The sequence below is a fragment of the Urocitellus parryii genome, chromosome 3 (assembly GCF_045843805.1).
Source record: "Urocitellus parryii isolate mUroPar1 chromosome 3, mUroPar1.hap1, whole genome shotgun sequence".
Taxonomy (NCBI): Eukaryota; Metazoa; Chordata; class Mammalia; order Rodentia; family Sciuridae; genus Urocitellus; species Urocitellus parryii.
This window is the reverse complement of record NC_135533.1, coordinates 13,706,028-13,722,697: the sequence shown is the minus strand read 5'-3', so window position 1 is coordinate 13,722,697 and position 16,670 is coordinate 13,706,028. Positions and strand designations below refer to the sequence as shown.

General features: G+C 45.7%; 1 protein-coding gene across 1 annotated transcript; it reads left to right on the top strand.

The window, feature by feature from the left end:
- Positions 1 to 212: 212 nt before the first annotated feature.
- Adck2 (aarF domain containing kinase 2) lies at positions 213 to 15,174 on the top strand. The gene is made up of 8 exons (XM_026405393.2): positions 213 to 1,124; positions 2,336 to 2,482; positions 6,922 to 7,050; positions 7,985 to 8,080; positions 9,750 to 10,001; positions 12,439 to 12,567; positions 13,222 to 13,275; positions 14,477 to 15,174. The coding sequence occupies exons 1-8, from the start codon at positions 213 to 215 to the stop codon at positions 14,615 to 14,617; spliced, it is 1,860 nt and encodes a 619-aa protein (XP_026261178.2). The 3' UTR covers positions 14,618 to 15,174.
- Positions 15,175 to 16,670: the final 1,496 nt, after the last annotated feature.

The following is a 16,670-nucleotide window of genomic DNA, read 5'->3' as shown; positions in this document are numbered from 1 at the left end:
CGGCTTGGGCAGCCCCTCGGGCGGCCTGGGGGTGGCGTGGGTGGCCCTGCGGGGGCAGGACAAGGAGCAGGGCTGAGCTTGGGCTGCTCCCCGGAGGCGGGGTCACAGCATCGCCGCACCAAGGACTCCTCTCTGCCTTGCTCACAGCGTCCCCTTAGATGCCTGCCCCTTGAGTGGAGAGCAGACCGACTAGGCTGTGGGCCTCGGGGAAGATGGTGACCCCCTGGCGCATCTCTGTTAGGTTCTGTTGGTCGCATCTAAGGTGTTTTGAGCTCCGAAAGGAATTTGGTCTTCTCCGACCCTTGGGGTGTTATCGCAATACCAGATTCTGTTGGCTTCTCCTGGGCACTTTGCCCAAACTCATCTCAGCCTATGGGGATGTTGGTGAGGGGCCCGCTGACAGCTTGTGTCAGCGAAGGGCTCACTGGAGTGACTTGGCTGAAATTGGGCCAGTGGAGAGGGTCTCCCAAGCTGGCCCGCTCAGCTCTGTCTTCCTGCATCTCCGTATCTGGCTTCGGGCTGGTGCTCTCTTGGCAAAATTCTTTCCCCTCCTCCTCCTCTACCCTCTCACTTACCTGGCTCCCAGCCTTTCCTCACTCTGGCTCCACCTACTTCTGAAAGCCACAGAGACCTCGGGCCCAACGTATATTAAACTGGGTCAGTGGGCCAGCACTCGGCGCGATCTCTTTTCCGAGGCTTTCTGTGCCCTGTTCTCCAAGCTGCATGTCCGAGTGACTCCTCACCCTTGGACCTATACGGAACAGTTCCTCCGGCAGGCGTTTGGGGAGGACTGGGGGAATGTCTTGTCTTTTGAGACCCAGGAACCTGTGGGTTCAGGCTGTGTGGCCCAGGTGTACAAGGCGTTCGCCAGCACTGCCTTCCTGGAGAAGGATCAGAGACTTGGTCAGGCCGCCTGCCTGCAACTTTCCTCAGGAGCTAGGGCAGTTGGTGGCCTCAGGGAGCTCTTAGGACACTTTGAGAAGGAGCAGAAGTCTCCAGGAAATCTTGCTGACCAGTCATTTCTAGAAAGGCTGCTTCTGCCTAAAGCTGAACTGGTTGGATCAAATGCAGTCGTGTCTCAGGCCTCTGGCCACCAGGATCACCTCATCCCAGTGGCAGTGAAAGTAAGTGCTTCAGCCAGGCCCTTTCCATCTCTGATAATCAGTTCATATCTTGCCTACCCACTGAGCTCTCCCAAATTAGAAACATGCCTTCATGCAAGTGCCCCCACATTTTATCCATTCACAGGTTAAGTATCCCTTACCCTAAATGCTTGGGACCAGAAGTGCTTTGGATGTTTTTTTTTTTTAATTTTTAAATATTTGCATATTCAAAATGTTTATAGCAGCAAAATTCACAATAGCCAAACTATGGAACTAGCCTAGGTATCCATCAGTGGATGAATGGATAGAGAAAATGTGCGCTATATACACAATGGAGTTTTATTCAGCCATAAGGAAAAATGAAATTATATAATTTGCAGGAAAATGGATGAAACTAAAGACAGATGTGTTAAGCAAAATAGTCAAACTCAGAAGGTCAAAGATGGTATGTTTTCTCTCATATGCAGAAGCTAGAGAGGAAAAAGGAAAAAGAAAAGTGTGGCAGGGGAAGCTCATGAAAATCAAAGGGGGATCAGTAGAGGAAAGAGACCAGAAGGTGGGAGACACAGAGGGAGGGGGGTGTGCTGGGGAGTGATTTGGCCAAATTATATAATATTGTGTACATGAATGAATATGTAACTACAAATCTCATTTTATTATGTATAACTATAATGTACCAATAAAAATGTGGAAAAAAACTCAAATCAGATATCTTGGGAATGGGACCTAAGTCTAAACATGAAATTCATTTATGTTTCATATTGCCTTATACATAGAGCCTGAAGGTAATTTTACATAGTATTTTTAGTGTACCAGGGTTATGACTTCCACTCATTACATGAGGTCAAGTGTGTAATTTTCCACTTGTGGCATCATATCGCTGCTTAAAAAGTTTTGGATCTTAGAGCATTTTGGGTTTTTGGATTGGGGATGCTCAACCTTTGTTTCTTTTAGCTTAACCAAAATTTGAATACCTGTAATGTGCAAGCTATTTTATTTCTGGGCTTCAGAAGCAATGGTACAAATAGTCTGATGGAGGAAAATTAGGAGGATTTGGAGTTTGCTACCTCTGGGATGAAGGAACCAACATCCTGGGGCATAGTGGGGATTGGGGCCACTTCTTTGCTCTGTGAAGAAGCCATTTGGCTCTTTTTAAGGTGGGACCCTGCACTGGCTAGGTAAATGTGTCCTCCTGATTCCTCCTCCTGTCTCACTATTCCTCTTTCTGGCAGGTATTGCACCCTGGCCTGCTCGCTCAGGTGCATATGGACCTGCTGCTGATGAAGATTGGGAGTCGAGTCCTTGGACTTCTGCCAGGAATCAAGTGGCTTAGCTTGCCTGAGATTGTGGAGGAATTTGAGAAGCTTATGGTTCAACAGGTGAATTCTTCCCTCAATTGTAAATAACAGCTAACATTGTTCTTGCCATCAGCAGCTGCTTAGGGAATGCTGAATGAATAATTTCCCAGTATGTGGTGAGCATGATGTATTTAGTCAGTGTGGGTAACACTAGCTGACAAAACAAAGAACACCCAAATCTCAGAGGCTTCATGCAACAAGGCTATTTCTTGCTTTTATATAATTAAACTGAGGGAAGATAGGGTGCCGTTCCATAGTTATTCAGGGATCAAATTTCCTCCCAAGCTTTGCACTACAATCTTCAGCATGTTTCAGGGGAAATGGGAGGCCTTGGAGGATCATGGAAGAGATTTTGTAACTAGGCCTGAAAGTGGGGAACATCACTTCTTCCCAGTATAGATCAGGGCTTTGATCTCATGGGCCTGATGGAATTGTGGGGAGCTTAGGAAACAATGTTCCTTTGTGACTGGGAGAAAATTGAAATGAATTTGAAGGAATATATAGCATTAGCTCTGTTACCATCAGAGACTGAACTCCAGAGTGAGAAGAGTAATTAGCCAAGTTGCACTTTTGTTTTTTTTGACTTTGTTTCCAGGGATTGGTGAGAAGATAAGGATTTCTAAGTATATATAGTATAATAAATATATACTAAGTCTTCCTTTGTATCGTCTGATTTAAGATTTTAAGTCCCAGGGATTCATGTTAGTCCATTTGGGCTGTTATGATATGGAGAGCTTAAAAACAACAACAGTTTATTTCTCACAGTTCTGGAGGTCAAGTTCAAAATCAAGGTGCTGGCAGATTCAGTGTCTGGTGTCTTTTAGCTTTCTGGCTCATAGGTGGTGCCTTTCTACTGTGTTTTTGCATGGTGGAAAGGGGTGAGGGTTTCTCTCAGGCCTCTTTTATAAGTAGACTAAACCATTCAGAAGGGCTTCATCTCCAAGACCTACTCACCTCTCAAAACCCCCTGATACCATCACCTTGGGGGTTGATGGCACTGGATCACCTTAGGTATGGAGGGAGGGAAGATGGTATAGTCTAGTGATTGATAGGTGACTGAGAACAAGAGGACTGGACAAAGTAAATTCAGTTTAGCCATAGTGTTCAAAGGTCTCTGGGCCTCCACAGAGTGACGTCCAGATGTAGTTGAATTTGACAGTCTGGAGGCTGGTATTCTTGTCTGGCCCAGAGAACAGGAAGCTGTCATCAGGGGAGCTGCTTGGGCCATGTCCAGGCAGCATGGTAGCCAGATGTCAGGAGACATGGGCACTGATCTGGCCAAGATGGACAGTTAGAAAGGCAAAGGGGGCCCACAGAGAGGGAAGAGCAGTGACTGGAAGAAGAGAAGTTTGGAAGGAATGGGCCTCAGTAGCACCATAGTGGAGCCCAGAGAGGATTATTAAGATAAAAATAGGAGCCAGCTGGGCATGGTGGCCCATATCTGTAATCCCAGCAGCTCTGGAGGCTGAGGCAGGAGAATTGCAAGTTTGAAGCCAGGATCAGCAACTTAGTGAAAACAACACAGTGAAATCCTATCTCAAAATAAAACATAAAAAGTGTTGGGGAGCTGGGTGCCATGGTGCTCACCTGTAATCTCAGTAGCTTGGGAGACTGAGGCAGGAGGATCGAAAGTTCAAAGCCAATGCTAAGCAGGAAGTGTGAATCAGGCGGTATAGCGATACCAGACTTCAAACTATACTACAGAGCAATAGTAACAAAAACAGCTTGGTACTGGTACCAAAACAGGCGGGTGGACCAATGGTACAGAATAGAGGACACAGTAACCAATCCACAAAACTACAACTTTCTTATATTTGATAAAGGGGCTAAAAGCATGCAATGGAGGAAGGATAGCATCTTCAACAAATGGTGCTGGGAAAACTGGAAATCCATTTGCATCAAAATGAATCTGAATCCCTATCTCTCGCCATGCACAAAAGTTAACTCAAAATGGATCAAGGAGCTTGATATTAAATCAGAGACACGGCATCTGATAGAAGAAAAAGTTGGTTATGATCTACATACTGTGGGATCAGGCTCCAAATTCCTCAATAGGACACCCATAGCGCAAGAGTTAACAACTAGAATCAACAAATGGGACTTACTCAAACTAAAAAGTTTTTTCTCAGCAAAAGAAACAATAAGAGAGATAAACAGGGAGCCTACATCCTGGGAACAAATCTTTACTCCACACACTTCAGATAGAGCCCTAATAACCAGAATATACAAAGAACTCAAAAAATTAGACAATAAGATAACAAATAACCCAATCAATAAATGGGCCAAGGACCTGAACAGACACTTCTCAGAGGAGGACATACAATCAATCAATAAGTACATGAAAAAATGTTCACCATCACTAGCAGTCAGAGAAATGCAAATCAAAACTACCCTAAGATACCATCTCACTCCAGTAAGATTGGCAGCCATTAGGAAGTCAGACAACAATAAGTGCTGGAGAGGATGCGGGGAAAAGGGCACTCTTGTTCATTGCTGGTGGGACTGCAAATTGGTGCAGCCAATTTGGAAAGCAGTATGGAGATTTCTTGGAAAACTGGGAATGGAACCACCATTTGACCCAGCTATTCCCCTTCTAGGTCTATTCCCAAAAGACCTACAGGGACACTGCTACATCGATGTTCATAGCAGCACAATTCACGATAGCAAGATTGTGGAATCAGCCTAGATGCCCTTCAATAGATGAGTGGATAAAAAAAATGTGGCATTTATACACAATGGAGTATTATTCTGCATTAAAAAATGACAAAATCATAGAATTTGGAGGGAAATGGATGGCATTAGAGCAGATTATGCTAAGTGAAGCCAGTCAATCTTTAAAAAACAAATACCAAATGACTCCTTTGATATAAGGGGAGTAAACAAGGACAGGGTAGGGACGAAGAGCTTGAGAAGAAGATTTACATTAAACAGGGATGAGAGGTGGGAGGGAAAGGGAGTGAGAAGGGAAATTGCATGGAAATGGAAGGCGATCCTCAGGGTTATACAAAATGACATATAAGAGGAAAGGAGGGGTAAGACAAGATAATACAAATGGAAGAAATGATTTACAGTAGAAGGGGTAGAGAGAGAAAAGGGGAGGGGAGGGGAGGGGAGGGGGGATAGTAGAGAATAGGACAGACAGCAGAATACATCAGACACTAGAAAGGCAATATGTCAATCAATGGAAGGGTAACTGATGTGATACAGCAATCTGTATACGGGGTAAAATTGGGAGTTCATAACTCACCTGAATCAAACTGTGAAATATGATGTATTAAGAACTATGTAATGTTTTGAACGACCAACAATAAATAATAAAAAATAAATAAATAAATAAATAAATAAAAGAAAGTTCAAAGCCAGTCTTGACAACTTAGCAAGGCACTCAGCAACTCAGCAAGACCCCGTCTCTAAAATATAAAAAAGGGCTGGGGATGTGGCTCAGTGGTTCAGCACCCCTGGGTGGTTCAATCCCTGATGCAAAAAACAGGGGGTGGGTGGGTATGGTTTGTGCATGCCTGTAATCCCAGCTACTTGGGAGGTTGAGGCCGGAGGATGGCAAATTTGAGGACAACCCCAGCAAATTAGTGAGGCCCTAAACAATATGGAAACCCTGTCTCAAAATTAAAAAGGGCTGAGATAAATAGCACCCTTGGGTTCAATCCCTAGTATCCTCCCCAAAAGAGATAAAAATGGGAAGCTGGTAATTCCAGTGACTCAGGAGACTGAGGCAGGAAGAGCCTAAGTTTAAGGCCAGCTTCGGCAACTTAGTGAAACCATGTCTCCAACTAAAAATTAAAAAGAACTGGGGTTATAGCTTAAAGGCAAAGGACCACTGGGTTCAGTCCCCAGTACTGTTAAAAAAAAAAAAGTGGGGCTAGTCCTTTGAGTCTGGCACACAAGCCATTGGAGTTTAGTGGTGGCAGTGTTATTGCAGTGGGTAGAGGGCAGGGCTGACCTTCAGATGGAAGACTTGGGCTGTGTGGAGGTAGCCCCAGTAGAAGAAGAGGGCTATAGGACTGGCCAGTTGAATGTCACTGGACTGCCCGAGAGGGCAGTGAAGCCAAACTCTTGGGAGATGGGGCAGGGGATCCATTGGCTGGTGTAAAGGGGGTGGGTGGGCAGGAAGGTGATAGCACAGAAGCAGAGTGGCTCAAATCCTTCTGGGGTATCTGCTGTCTGCAGCAGCTTAGAGTTCATGTGGAGATTTGGGACTTCTGGGCAGCTGGGGAAAATTATTTTTTGAAGTGAAGCTGAGGATCAAACCCAGGCCAGGGCCTTGTGTATGCCAGCCAAGCACTCTACCAACTGAGCTATATCTCCAGCTCTTCCTGGGGAGTTCTGCAAGAAAATCTGGTAGAAAAGGCAGGGTGAGTCTCATGGCTTGCCCCTCTCTGGCATTTCACATGTGACTGTTGCATGCTCAGACTAGCCCTCATCTTTTCTCTCTATTTCTCTAGATTGACCTACGTTATGAAGCTAGGAATCTAGAACATTTCCAGCGTAACTTCCGGGATGTGACATCTGTCAAATTTCCCACCCCTCTGCGCCCCTTCGTCACTAGGGATGTGTTGGTGGAAACATATGAAGTGAGACTCTGTGGTGCCTTTCACTCCAGCAGCTGGCTGCCCCTGTGAAGGCTTTAGTTGGGAGAGAGGGTGTGATCCTTGCCTGTAAAATCAGGAGGAGCTGGGAGATTGACAGGAGGGGAGGCAGTGGCGAGTTGGCTAAGAACTTGCCCACAGCCTCAGACTTCTTAGATTTAAAAACCTACCATATTATTTGCTGGTGACCTAGAAAGTAGAGCAAGAGTTCCTGCCCCACAAGGTCGTCTCTGGAGAGAGTGACATGTTGAGTGCAAACCATTCACCATGGAGAAGGTGCTCTGTGTCATCATTGCCTTAACTCTCCTCTGGTCCTGCTTACTCTGTAGAGATGGTAATATGAGATCCAGGGTCTGAGGGGAACCATCCACTGTTCCTAGCTGTGTGACCTGAGCAAGGCACATGAACTCTGGACTTTTATTCTTTTATTTAATTAGGGATAACAAGATCTATCTCAATACTTGCTTTGACCATGAATTAAACAAAGACATCTAAAATGCTTATTTATCAGTTCCCCATTCTTCTGGCTTCCCTTTCTTTCCCCTTTTCCCAGTTGAGGTCCCAGAGCTCCTTTGTGGCTCTATTGGCCGATCCTTGACTGGAAGCTAGCTTTCTCCACACTTGGTTCCGTCTTTTTCCAGGGCACCAAACATCTCTTCCCTATCAGTGGCACAGCTGATGGGTTTTCTTTCCAATAAACCTGAAACTTGTCCTTTGAAAAGTGTCGGAAGAGAAATGTAAGCAGGTTAAAATTAACGTGTGGATGACTGATTCCTAAGGGCTCTGAGAAAGATCAGACTGTTTGGGTCCACTCCTGTCAGTGGGAGGCAGCACTAATGTGGCATGGGGGCGTGGAGCAGCAGGAATGGGGTGGGCTGGCTAGGGTAAAAAACTATTTTCTCTCGGGGCTTTCTCCAAGGAGAGCGTGCCTGTGTCCAGTTACCAGCAGGCAGGAATTCCCATTGATTTGAAGAGGAAGATTGCGCAGCTGGGGATCAACATGCTCCTGAAGATGGTGAGCTCTTGGACTGGCTTGGGTGCTCAGGCCCAGCGCAGTGGTCAAATTGGTATCAGAGATGCTGGGTCTCTGCTCAGCATCTGGGAAGGAGGGTGGGTCAAGCAGGAGGCCACATGTTGAGGAAGTGTACTCTAGAAGTTAGCTGAGCCCACCAAATGCTCATAGGAACCACAGCTTCTGCTGAGCACTTTCTCTCTAGTGTGCATCTGTGTGCTGTGGAAACTGTGGTGAGCAAGACCTGCCTAGGTTGCCTAGAGTTCAGACAAAGAGCCACGATAGTAAATTTTTTGGGGGGTTCTGGAAACTGAACCCAGGGTTTCTTGCATGCTAGATAAGCTCTCCACCACTATTCTAAACCCCCAGTCCTTTTATCTTATTTTGAGACAGGACCAAGTTGTCTGGGCTGACCTTAAATTTGCAATTCTGCCTCAGCCTCATGAGTAGCTGGGATTATGGGTGTATGCCACCACATCTGGCTGTATAAAAAAAATTTTTCCCCGTAATATTGGGGATTGAACTTTGCTCTACCACTGAGCTACATCCTCACTCATTTTTCTTTTTTATTTTAAGACAGAGTGTCCCTGAATTGCTGAGGCTGTCCTCAAATTTGTGATCCTCTTGCTTCAGCCTCCTAAATTGCTGGGATTACAGGTGTTTGCCACCCTGCCTGGCTTGTATGAACTTTTTTTTTTGGTGGTGCTGGGGACTGAAGAACCCAGGGTCTCATTCATGCTAGGCAAGCATGCTACCACTGACTATATACCTAATTCCTCAGCCCCTTATTTATTTATCTATCTACCCATTTATTTATTTTTGGTACTGGGAATTAAACCCAGAGATGCTTTACCACTGAGCAACATCCCTAGCCCTTTTTATTTTTTTATTTTAGGGCAGGATCTCATTAAGTTGTTAGGACCTCACTTAGTTGCTAATACTGGCCTTGAACTTGCAATCCTCCTGCCTCAGTCTCCTGAGTTGCCGGGATTACAGGCATGTGCAATTGTGCCTGGCCCTCAACCATATTTATTTTATTTTGTAGTTGTCGGTGGACCTTTATTTTATTTATTTATATGCAGTGCTGAGAATTGAATCCAGTGCCTTACACATGCTAGGCAAGCGCTCTGCCACTGAGCCACAACCCTAGTCCTCTCAGCCCCATTTTTAAAGAAATATAGTTCTATAAATTTTAGGAACATAGAGCTTTGAGAGAAACAATGAATAATAATAATAATAATTATTATTATTATCATTATTTAATTTTTTTAGTTGTAGTTGGACACAATATCTTTATTTATTTATTTTTATGTGGTGCTGAGGATCAAACCCAGAGCCTTGCACATGCTAGGTAATCGCTCTATCGCTAAGCCACAATCCCAGCCCAGAATAATTATTTTTTAATTAGAACATCAATGAATCAAGTCACAATGTAAAAATAAAAATAAGTCTTTTGAAAGGTAGTCTGGTCTGCTTTACTTTGAAAATAATTTTTCTCTTGAAAACTTTGACTTAGCTTGTCCCTGCACACATTCTGAACTGATGACGTCCCCAGGCTTTGTGAAACAGGATACCTCTTTACCATGTCACCCTGAAGCCTTTTCTGCATGTAGCTTGGTGGTGCTGGGTAGTAAGGGTTGACTCAGCCTTGAATGGTGTCATCTCTTTCCAGATATTTGTGGATAACTTCGTGCATGCAGACCTTCATCCTGGGAACATCCTGGTCCAGGGTGCTGATGGACCTTCCTTGAGCCATGAGGCACAGCTGCAGCAGGTGGATGTCTGTGACACCCTGGTTGTGGCCATGGTGCCAGCCTTGTGCCCCCTGCGTTTGGTGCTGCTGGATGCTGGCATTGTGGCTGAGCTCCAGGCTGCAGATCTGAGAAATTTCCGGGCAGTTTTCCTGGCTGTGGCCATGGGGCAGGTGAGATCTGCTGGGGTGGGATCTGGGATCTTTCAGGTTCTGGGGAGCTGTGTCTGTCTTAATGCAGGGCTCCTCAATGTACTCATTCTTCTAAGTGCCCTTGTTTGCCAGGGTGCTGCCGCTAGACATAGTGGAGTGGAAAGGAGCAGATGACACTAAGCTTTGTTATGGGTCTTCGTTCCTGGCACCCAGGTCAGGCCAGTTCTGAGCAGTTTATGGTTGGTAACCATGGTGTTACCATGGCGAGATTGCAATAAATCACCAAGTCAATTTTGGAGCAAGAGGTGGAATTTATTCACCAGCTGTCTGGTCTAGAGGTTGGCTGCAAGTCTGTACTCTTTGACCCCCTTTAGGGATTATTGCAAGTCTTTCATAGTTCAAAACCACAAATAAAGCATAGCTGTTGCTATGATTTAAAACAATAAAGATATGGGCTGGGGTTGTGGCTCAGTGGTAGAGCACTTGCCTCGCAAAATAAAGATATGAAAAAAATAAAAAATAAATAAAACCACAAAGATCATGAGATCTAGAATCATAAGCAGAAGGGGAAGTGGGTCAAAACGACCTTAGTTGAGTACAATTAAAAAATGGTTACTAATGTCTAGACAAACATTCTATGACATTTTATATGGTTAGGGTACATTGCATAAGTACAGTATATAAAAATTGCCATTTAGTGTTGCCAAATATGTTATGCTAAGCAACTATTGGCAGGATTTTCCCAAGAGAGAAGCATTTCTTACATGACATGGAGTCTCAAAGTAAAATGGATTCTGCTTGGTCATTGCCCATATAGCCTGGCCCATAACATTTGGAAGGAATTTCTCCTTTTCAAACACTTTGTATTCTAGTAGTTTCTCTTCCTTCTTCAGCAAATGCACAGGTGGGCAGTAGGAACACCAGCCTCTTGACCAAATAATGCTGTCCCTGTCTGTGCCTTTTGCTACCGGGACAGCCAGTTGGGAGAAGCCACCTTATAGAGAACATACCCTTCATGTGGGTCAAAACACACTGGGATCTTTGGTGTGGGGAATGTGAGTTGTTTGTCAGCCTTTTCCTATGACTCGGAGGGGCTCCAAGGGTTGGGAATTATTACCAGAGAAGAGGCATTCAGGAACTTACTGTTGAATCCACGTCAAGGGTGACTGTGAAGACATTCTCTGGCTGTCTGTTGAAGAATTCTCTTTTTCCCTGGGTGAAAGAGAACTGATTTAAAAAGAATAAAATTAAAAAAGCAATTGGGCACAATAGCTCATACCTGGAATCCTAGTGACTTGGGAGGCTGAGGCAGGAGGACTGCAAGTTCTGGGCCAGCCTCAGTTAGTTAGGGAGATCCTTCTCAAAATAAAAAATGAAAAGGCCCGAGGATGTGGTACAGTTCCTTTGGGTTCAATCCTTGGCATCCCGCCTCCTGTCAAAAAGATGCAAAATTAAGTTGAGTTGCTGCCTAGCAGGGTTCTGAGGAGAACAACCAAGAGTGGAGGCTGAAATCACTTTGAAAGTGTGACCTGAGGTGCAGTAAAGGTGGGGCCAGGGTAGTCCTCTGTACAGATTTGGGTGAAGGACAAATGTCTTAGCCCAAGGAGGAAGAGCAGCATTCCTGGAGCTGTGCTGTGGGAGGTGATGGGCATTCTTCATGATCACTGGGGATGAGCTAAATGTCCCAAGAGACTGTGGGGGTTTTGATCAGCATGGTCCCAAGGGGGCAGGGAGAAGGCGCAGGAGCTGGGGCAGATAAGGGGAGGCAGCTCTATTTGGGCAGGAAGAACCCATTAGAGAGCCTGGCTGCTCCAGTGCAGCAGGAAGGACCTCGTGGCTCAATGCTGGGCCACATGGTTGGCAGCAGAGAATAAGCAGCAATCTCAGTGGAACAAGTCTCGGATGCCCACCACTTGAAAGTCAATATTTGGCAGATGAGAGTTGGTAGGAAGGGATCAGCTTTATTCAAGGACTGGCTCTGAAGGAGAAAGAGGGGCTATCATCCTCCAAGCTCTATCTTAGGAATGTGGTTCGGGGTGCAAAAGGTTTTTACATGGAGGAAAACAGAAGTCAGGCAGAAAGACTGTGTGCTGAGCAGGGTCTTCCTCACCTAGGGTGTGCGTCTCTTCTTTCTTATTCCCAGGGGAATGGATCCCAATCTCCTGGGCAAAAGGGTGGACTATAGGGATTTAGGAGAGGTAACAACCTTGCAGAAGGGCAGAGGGAGGGATTCTGCCCTCCCTTCTAAACCAGCTGCCCTATTACAGCAGGACTCAGGTTCTGGCCCCATGTATGCCCTATGTGGCCCAGGAAGGCAAAGAAGAGTGTGTACACCTTTGCCTTGACTGTGCCAAGCAGGGCCCACTGCCTAGAAGAGGCTTTGAAAGACTGTGGCCAGTTCCCAGGTCTAGGTTTGTATACTCTACCAGGCTGCTTTTCTTTTCTTTTGCATTTTTAGGGTCATAAAGTGGCTGAACTCATCCTTCATCATGCTCGGGCCAGTGAGTGCAGGGATGTGGAGGGGTTCAAGGCTGAGATGGCTGCACTGGTGACTCAGGCCAGGAAGAACACCATCACTCTGGAGAAGGTGGGCAGGTCCAGTGGGTGCTCATTGCTCTTATCTATGGATAGAACCAGTCCCAGGTCTAGGGAAGGCTTCTTTGTTGGCAGAACGAATGTGAGTGTCTAGGCAGGAAAAGACAACAGAGCTTTTCCTCTCCCCATTCTTCTAGGAGGCCCACTGCAATCTCTGACTCCTTGGCTTGGGTACTCCAGGTGGCCACTGTGGCAGAGACTCCTCCTTTATGGGGTGTGGTTGTTCCAGAGAGTGCTGAGCTTGTAGGGAGGGAGTTTCCCAAGGATATGCCCAGAGCCTGCCCTGTATACTACACACATTCCTAAAAACCTGCCTGTGTCCTCCCCAGGGTCATGACCCACATTGGCAGGAACAGGTCAGCACAAGAAATGGCCAGTAGCACTTTGTTGATGTCATTTCAGTTGTGATTTTTGTGTGAGCACTGAGGGATGGCTTGGCTGGCCTCCAAAGCTTGTCCTGAAGGCACCTGTGACGAGGTGGGGATCATGGGGTGGTGTCCTTCTTGGAGTCTGTTGGATAGTCCTATTCCTGCCCACTGGTGTGTGTGAGTGAGCATGGTGGGAAGAGGGGTGGGATGGGGTCCTGGAAGGGGGAGAAGTGGTTCTTGAGTTCTCTGCGTCTGTACTGGCTCCTTCTCTTTTTCAGCTTCACGTTTCCAGCCTTCTCTCCAGTGTCTTTAAGTTGCTGATGGCTCACAAGGTGAGGCCCAGTCTGAGGGGACATCACTGGGGAAGCCAGGGTGGGCAGGGCTCTTTGGAGAGCACTTTCACCACCATCCATTTGCAAGGAGAAGCGCTGCATGTCTCCTCCCGCGGGCTCAGCAGGGCCTTTCCTTCAACACAGGGTTAGTCTGTGTCTGTCAAGCCTGTGCCTCAGTCTAAGTATCTGTGATATTTAGATGTAGAAAAGTGAGTTTAACAATAACGGCCCAACTCAGGCATTCCATGCTTCTCACTCCTTGTTACCATACTTCCCCCCCAGCTGGGTTGTCCTCCCTCAGAATCTTGGACCTAACAGAGACCAAACTCCAACTGACCAGTGAAGGAGACTTTGTTTTTTGCCAAGAAAAGGAGAAGCTGGAGATAGACTCACAAATCAACTTCTCCACTTGTTGGGATGCAGGAGGTTACAGCTATTGGGTTAAAAAAAAAAAAAAAGAGAGGGAAAGATAGGCTAAAAAAGAGAAGGAATATTCATGTGTTTTCTGAGAACAGGGAGAGGTGTTTCTGGCAATTGGGGCACCACCTATTTTTCCTCCTTTCATGTTTTCTCTGGTTGTAGTCATGGCAATTGTCAGCTGTCATGGTGCTGGAGGTATGTCATTTAGCATGAACTTCCAGGTTACGTGGGGTTACTCTGGAAGCCACCTTAGATCCAGATAGTTTTCGCTAGTCCACCTAAAGAGGGACTCTGGCCTTCAGGCAGTCTGCTATCAAAGGTAAACAAGATTAGAAAGGCTGGGGACATAGCCCTTTGGTAGAGTGCTTTCCTCACATGGGTTTAATCCCCAGAACTCCAAAAAACCCAAAATTAATAACAACAAACAAACACCCCCTGCCAAGATTAGGGTGGGTGACACCTTGGCTAACATTAATGAGGCTTGGAATTCATCTGAGTCACACTTAGCTCTTTCCTGAGTGGGGTAAAGCTCTACCCAGGAAGCGGGTGCTTCTTGTCCTGTTGCCCTAGTGGACTGACTGGACCCGTCCTGCTGCTCTGATTCCTGGGAGCAGGGAGGCAGGATTGAGGAGTGATGGGGTGTTGGGAAGAATGTTAGATAGATGGTAAAAATCATGTGGGCCAGGTACAAGAGTGACTGAGGGGGGACAATAACATGATTATCCAGGATACCCATCTTTATCAGGCGGTTTCAGGAAGAACTGCTATTTTTCTGTTTCAGGTAAAGCTTGAGAGCAACTTTGCCTCAATTGTGTTTGCCATTATGGTGTTGGAGGGGCTTGGCCGCTCACTGGACCCCAAGCTGGACATCCTGGAGGCAGCAAAGCCCTTCCTTCTCAAAGGGCCAGCATCCTGTTCCTGACCATGGCAGTGGGCATGCAGTGAAGGCTGCTCCCAAGGGCCTCTCCTCTGGCAGCTGGAACTTTTAAAATTGGGGTGCGTGGAGGGCACACCACTGCTTTCCCTGTGACTTGGTTTTGGGGTCTATTTAGAAAGTTTTGGGTTATTTGGGGAGTCAAGGGAGGGAAGGGTCCATTCAGTTGTGGAAGTGGGGCCTTGTGCCAGGGATACTATTTTAGGAATAATGGTCAGCAGAGAAGGACAAATATGCTCAATTATTTTGTTTTTTTTTTTTCCTTTTCTTTTCTTAACCTTCTATAGTCCCTGGTCAGGTGGGTCCTGCTGATATTTAGGTTAGAAAATGCCCTAAAAGCCCTGCCTGTGGTGCATGCCTGTAATCCAGCAACTTAGGAGGCAAAGATAGGAGGATTCTAATTCAAGGCCAGCCTCAGCAACTTGGCAAGGCCTTAAGCAACTTAGGAGATCCTGTCTCAAAATAAAAAATTAAAAGGGCTGAGGATGTGGCTCAGTGTTAGAGCACCTCTGTGTTCAATCCTCAGTCCAAAAAAAAAAAAAAAAGTGATGAAAATCCTATAGTCTCAATAGTTTTTTTCTTTTTTTTGATCATATAATCTTTTTTTGTGTGTGGTTCTGGGGATCGAACCCAGTGCCTTGTGCATGCAAGGCAAGCAGTCTACCAACTGAGCTATATCCCCAGCCCTGATTATATAATCTTATTGGTAAAAATTTGAAAGTATGCCATGCATGCACACACACAAACACACACAAAAAAATTATAAATTTTATATACACCTTAAGTTCTCTACCACTGAGCTACATCCCCAGTCTCCCAGTCCATTGCTAAACTTTTTTCTTTTTATAAGGTAAAACAAAACAGTGGGGCTGGAGACATAGCTAAGTAAGTGGCAGAGTGCTGGTCTAGCATCCAGTGCCCTGGATTCCATCCCTAGCACCACACAAAAATTAATGTGGCTGACAACTAGGGACAGGAGCCAAAACATCTTGCCATTTTTCCTTCTCTTTTTTTGTGGTTCTGGGGATTGAACCTAGGGCTTTATACATGTTCGGCTAGCATTCTACTATGGAGCACATCCCCAGCCAGTTTATTTTTAAATTTTGAGACAGGGTCTTGCTAAGTTGCTTAGAGCCTCACTAAGCTGCTGAGGCTGGCTTTGAATTTGCAATCCTCCTGCCTCAACCTCCTAGCTGCTGGGATTACAGGCATGTGCCACGGTGCCCAGTCCTGCCATTTTCTTTCTTTCTTTAAAAAAAAAAAAAACATTTATTTTTTATTTGTAGTTGAACATAATACCTTTATTTTGTTTATTTATTTTTATGTGGTGCTGAGAATCGAACCCAAGGCCTCGCACATGCTAGGCAAGTGCACTACTGCTGAGCCACCACCCCAGCCCTGCCATTTTCTCAATAGTTCCTGGCTTGGGCATTCTTGTTGAGTCTGAAGTTGCTCTGCAGTGGTGTTTTGCCCCTCTCCATGTGTGAAAGTTACTTTTGGTTCATCTCCATATATAGTTACCATAACTAGTATGTCCTCTTCACCAAGGTTTTAAAGTCTGCAGTGGCACCCAATTTCACTCAAAGTGAACTAAGAGGTGGCAGTTACTGCATGCTCCTCTGCACTGTTTCCTCCCATGGGCTGTCCTCTTAGAGCCAGTATGACATGGTCAGTTGACATGAATGATGAAGTCTGGGGTCAGCCTGTAGAGAGGATGTTAGTAAAGTTTATGTAATTCTTTAGGCTTTTTTCTTTTTTTTTTCTGGTACCAGGGATTGAACTCAGGGGCACTGGACCACGGAGCCACATCCCGAGCCCTATTTTGTATTTTATTTATAGACAGAGTCTCACTAAGTTGCTTAGCACCTCATTTTTGCCAAAGCTTTTTTTTTTTTTTTTTAGAGAGAGAGAGAGAATTTTTTAGTATTTATTTTTTAGTTTTCTGTGGACACAACATCTTTGTTTATATGTGGTGCTGAAGATCGAATCCGGGCTGCACGCATGCCAGGCGAGCGTGCTACCGCTTGAGCCACATCCCCAG

What these genes read in the sequence shown, in the direction of transcription:
- Adck2 (XM_026405393.2), top strand. Translation starts at nt 213, where the DNA reads ATGGTGACCCCCTGGCGCATCTCTGTTAGGTTCTGTTGGTCGCATCTA. An exon ending in TCATCCCAGTGGCAGTGAAA is followed by an intron (nt 1,125 to 2,335) that starts GTAAGTGCTTCA and finishes TCTTTCTGGCAG; the next exon opens with GTATTGCACCCTGGCCTGCT. An exon ending in AGTTGCTGATGGCTCACAAG is followed by an intron (nt 13,276 to 14,476) that starts GTGAGGCCCAGT and finishes TTTCTGTTTCAG; the next exon opens with GTAAAGCTTGAGAGCAACTT.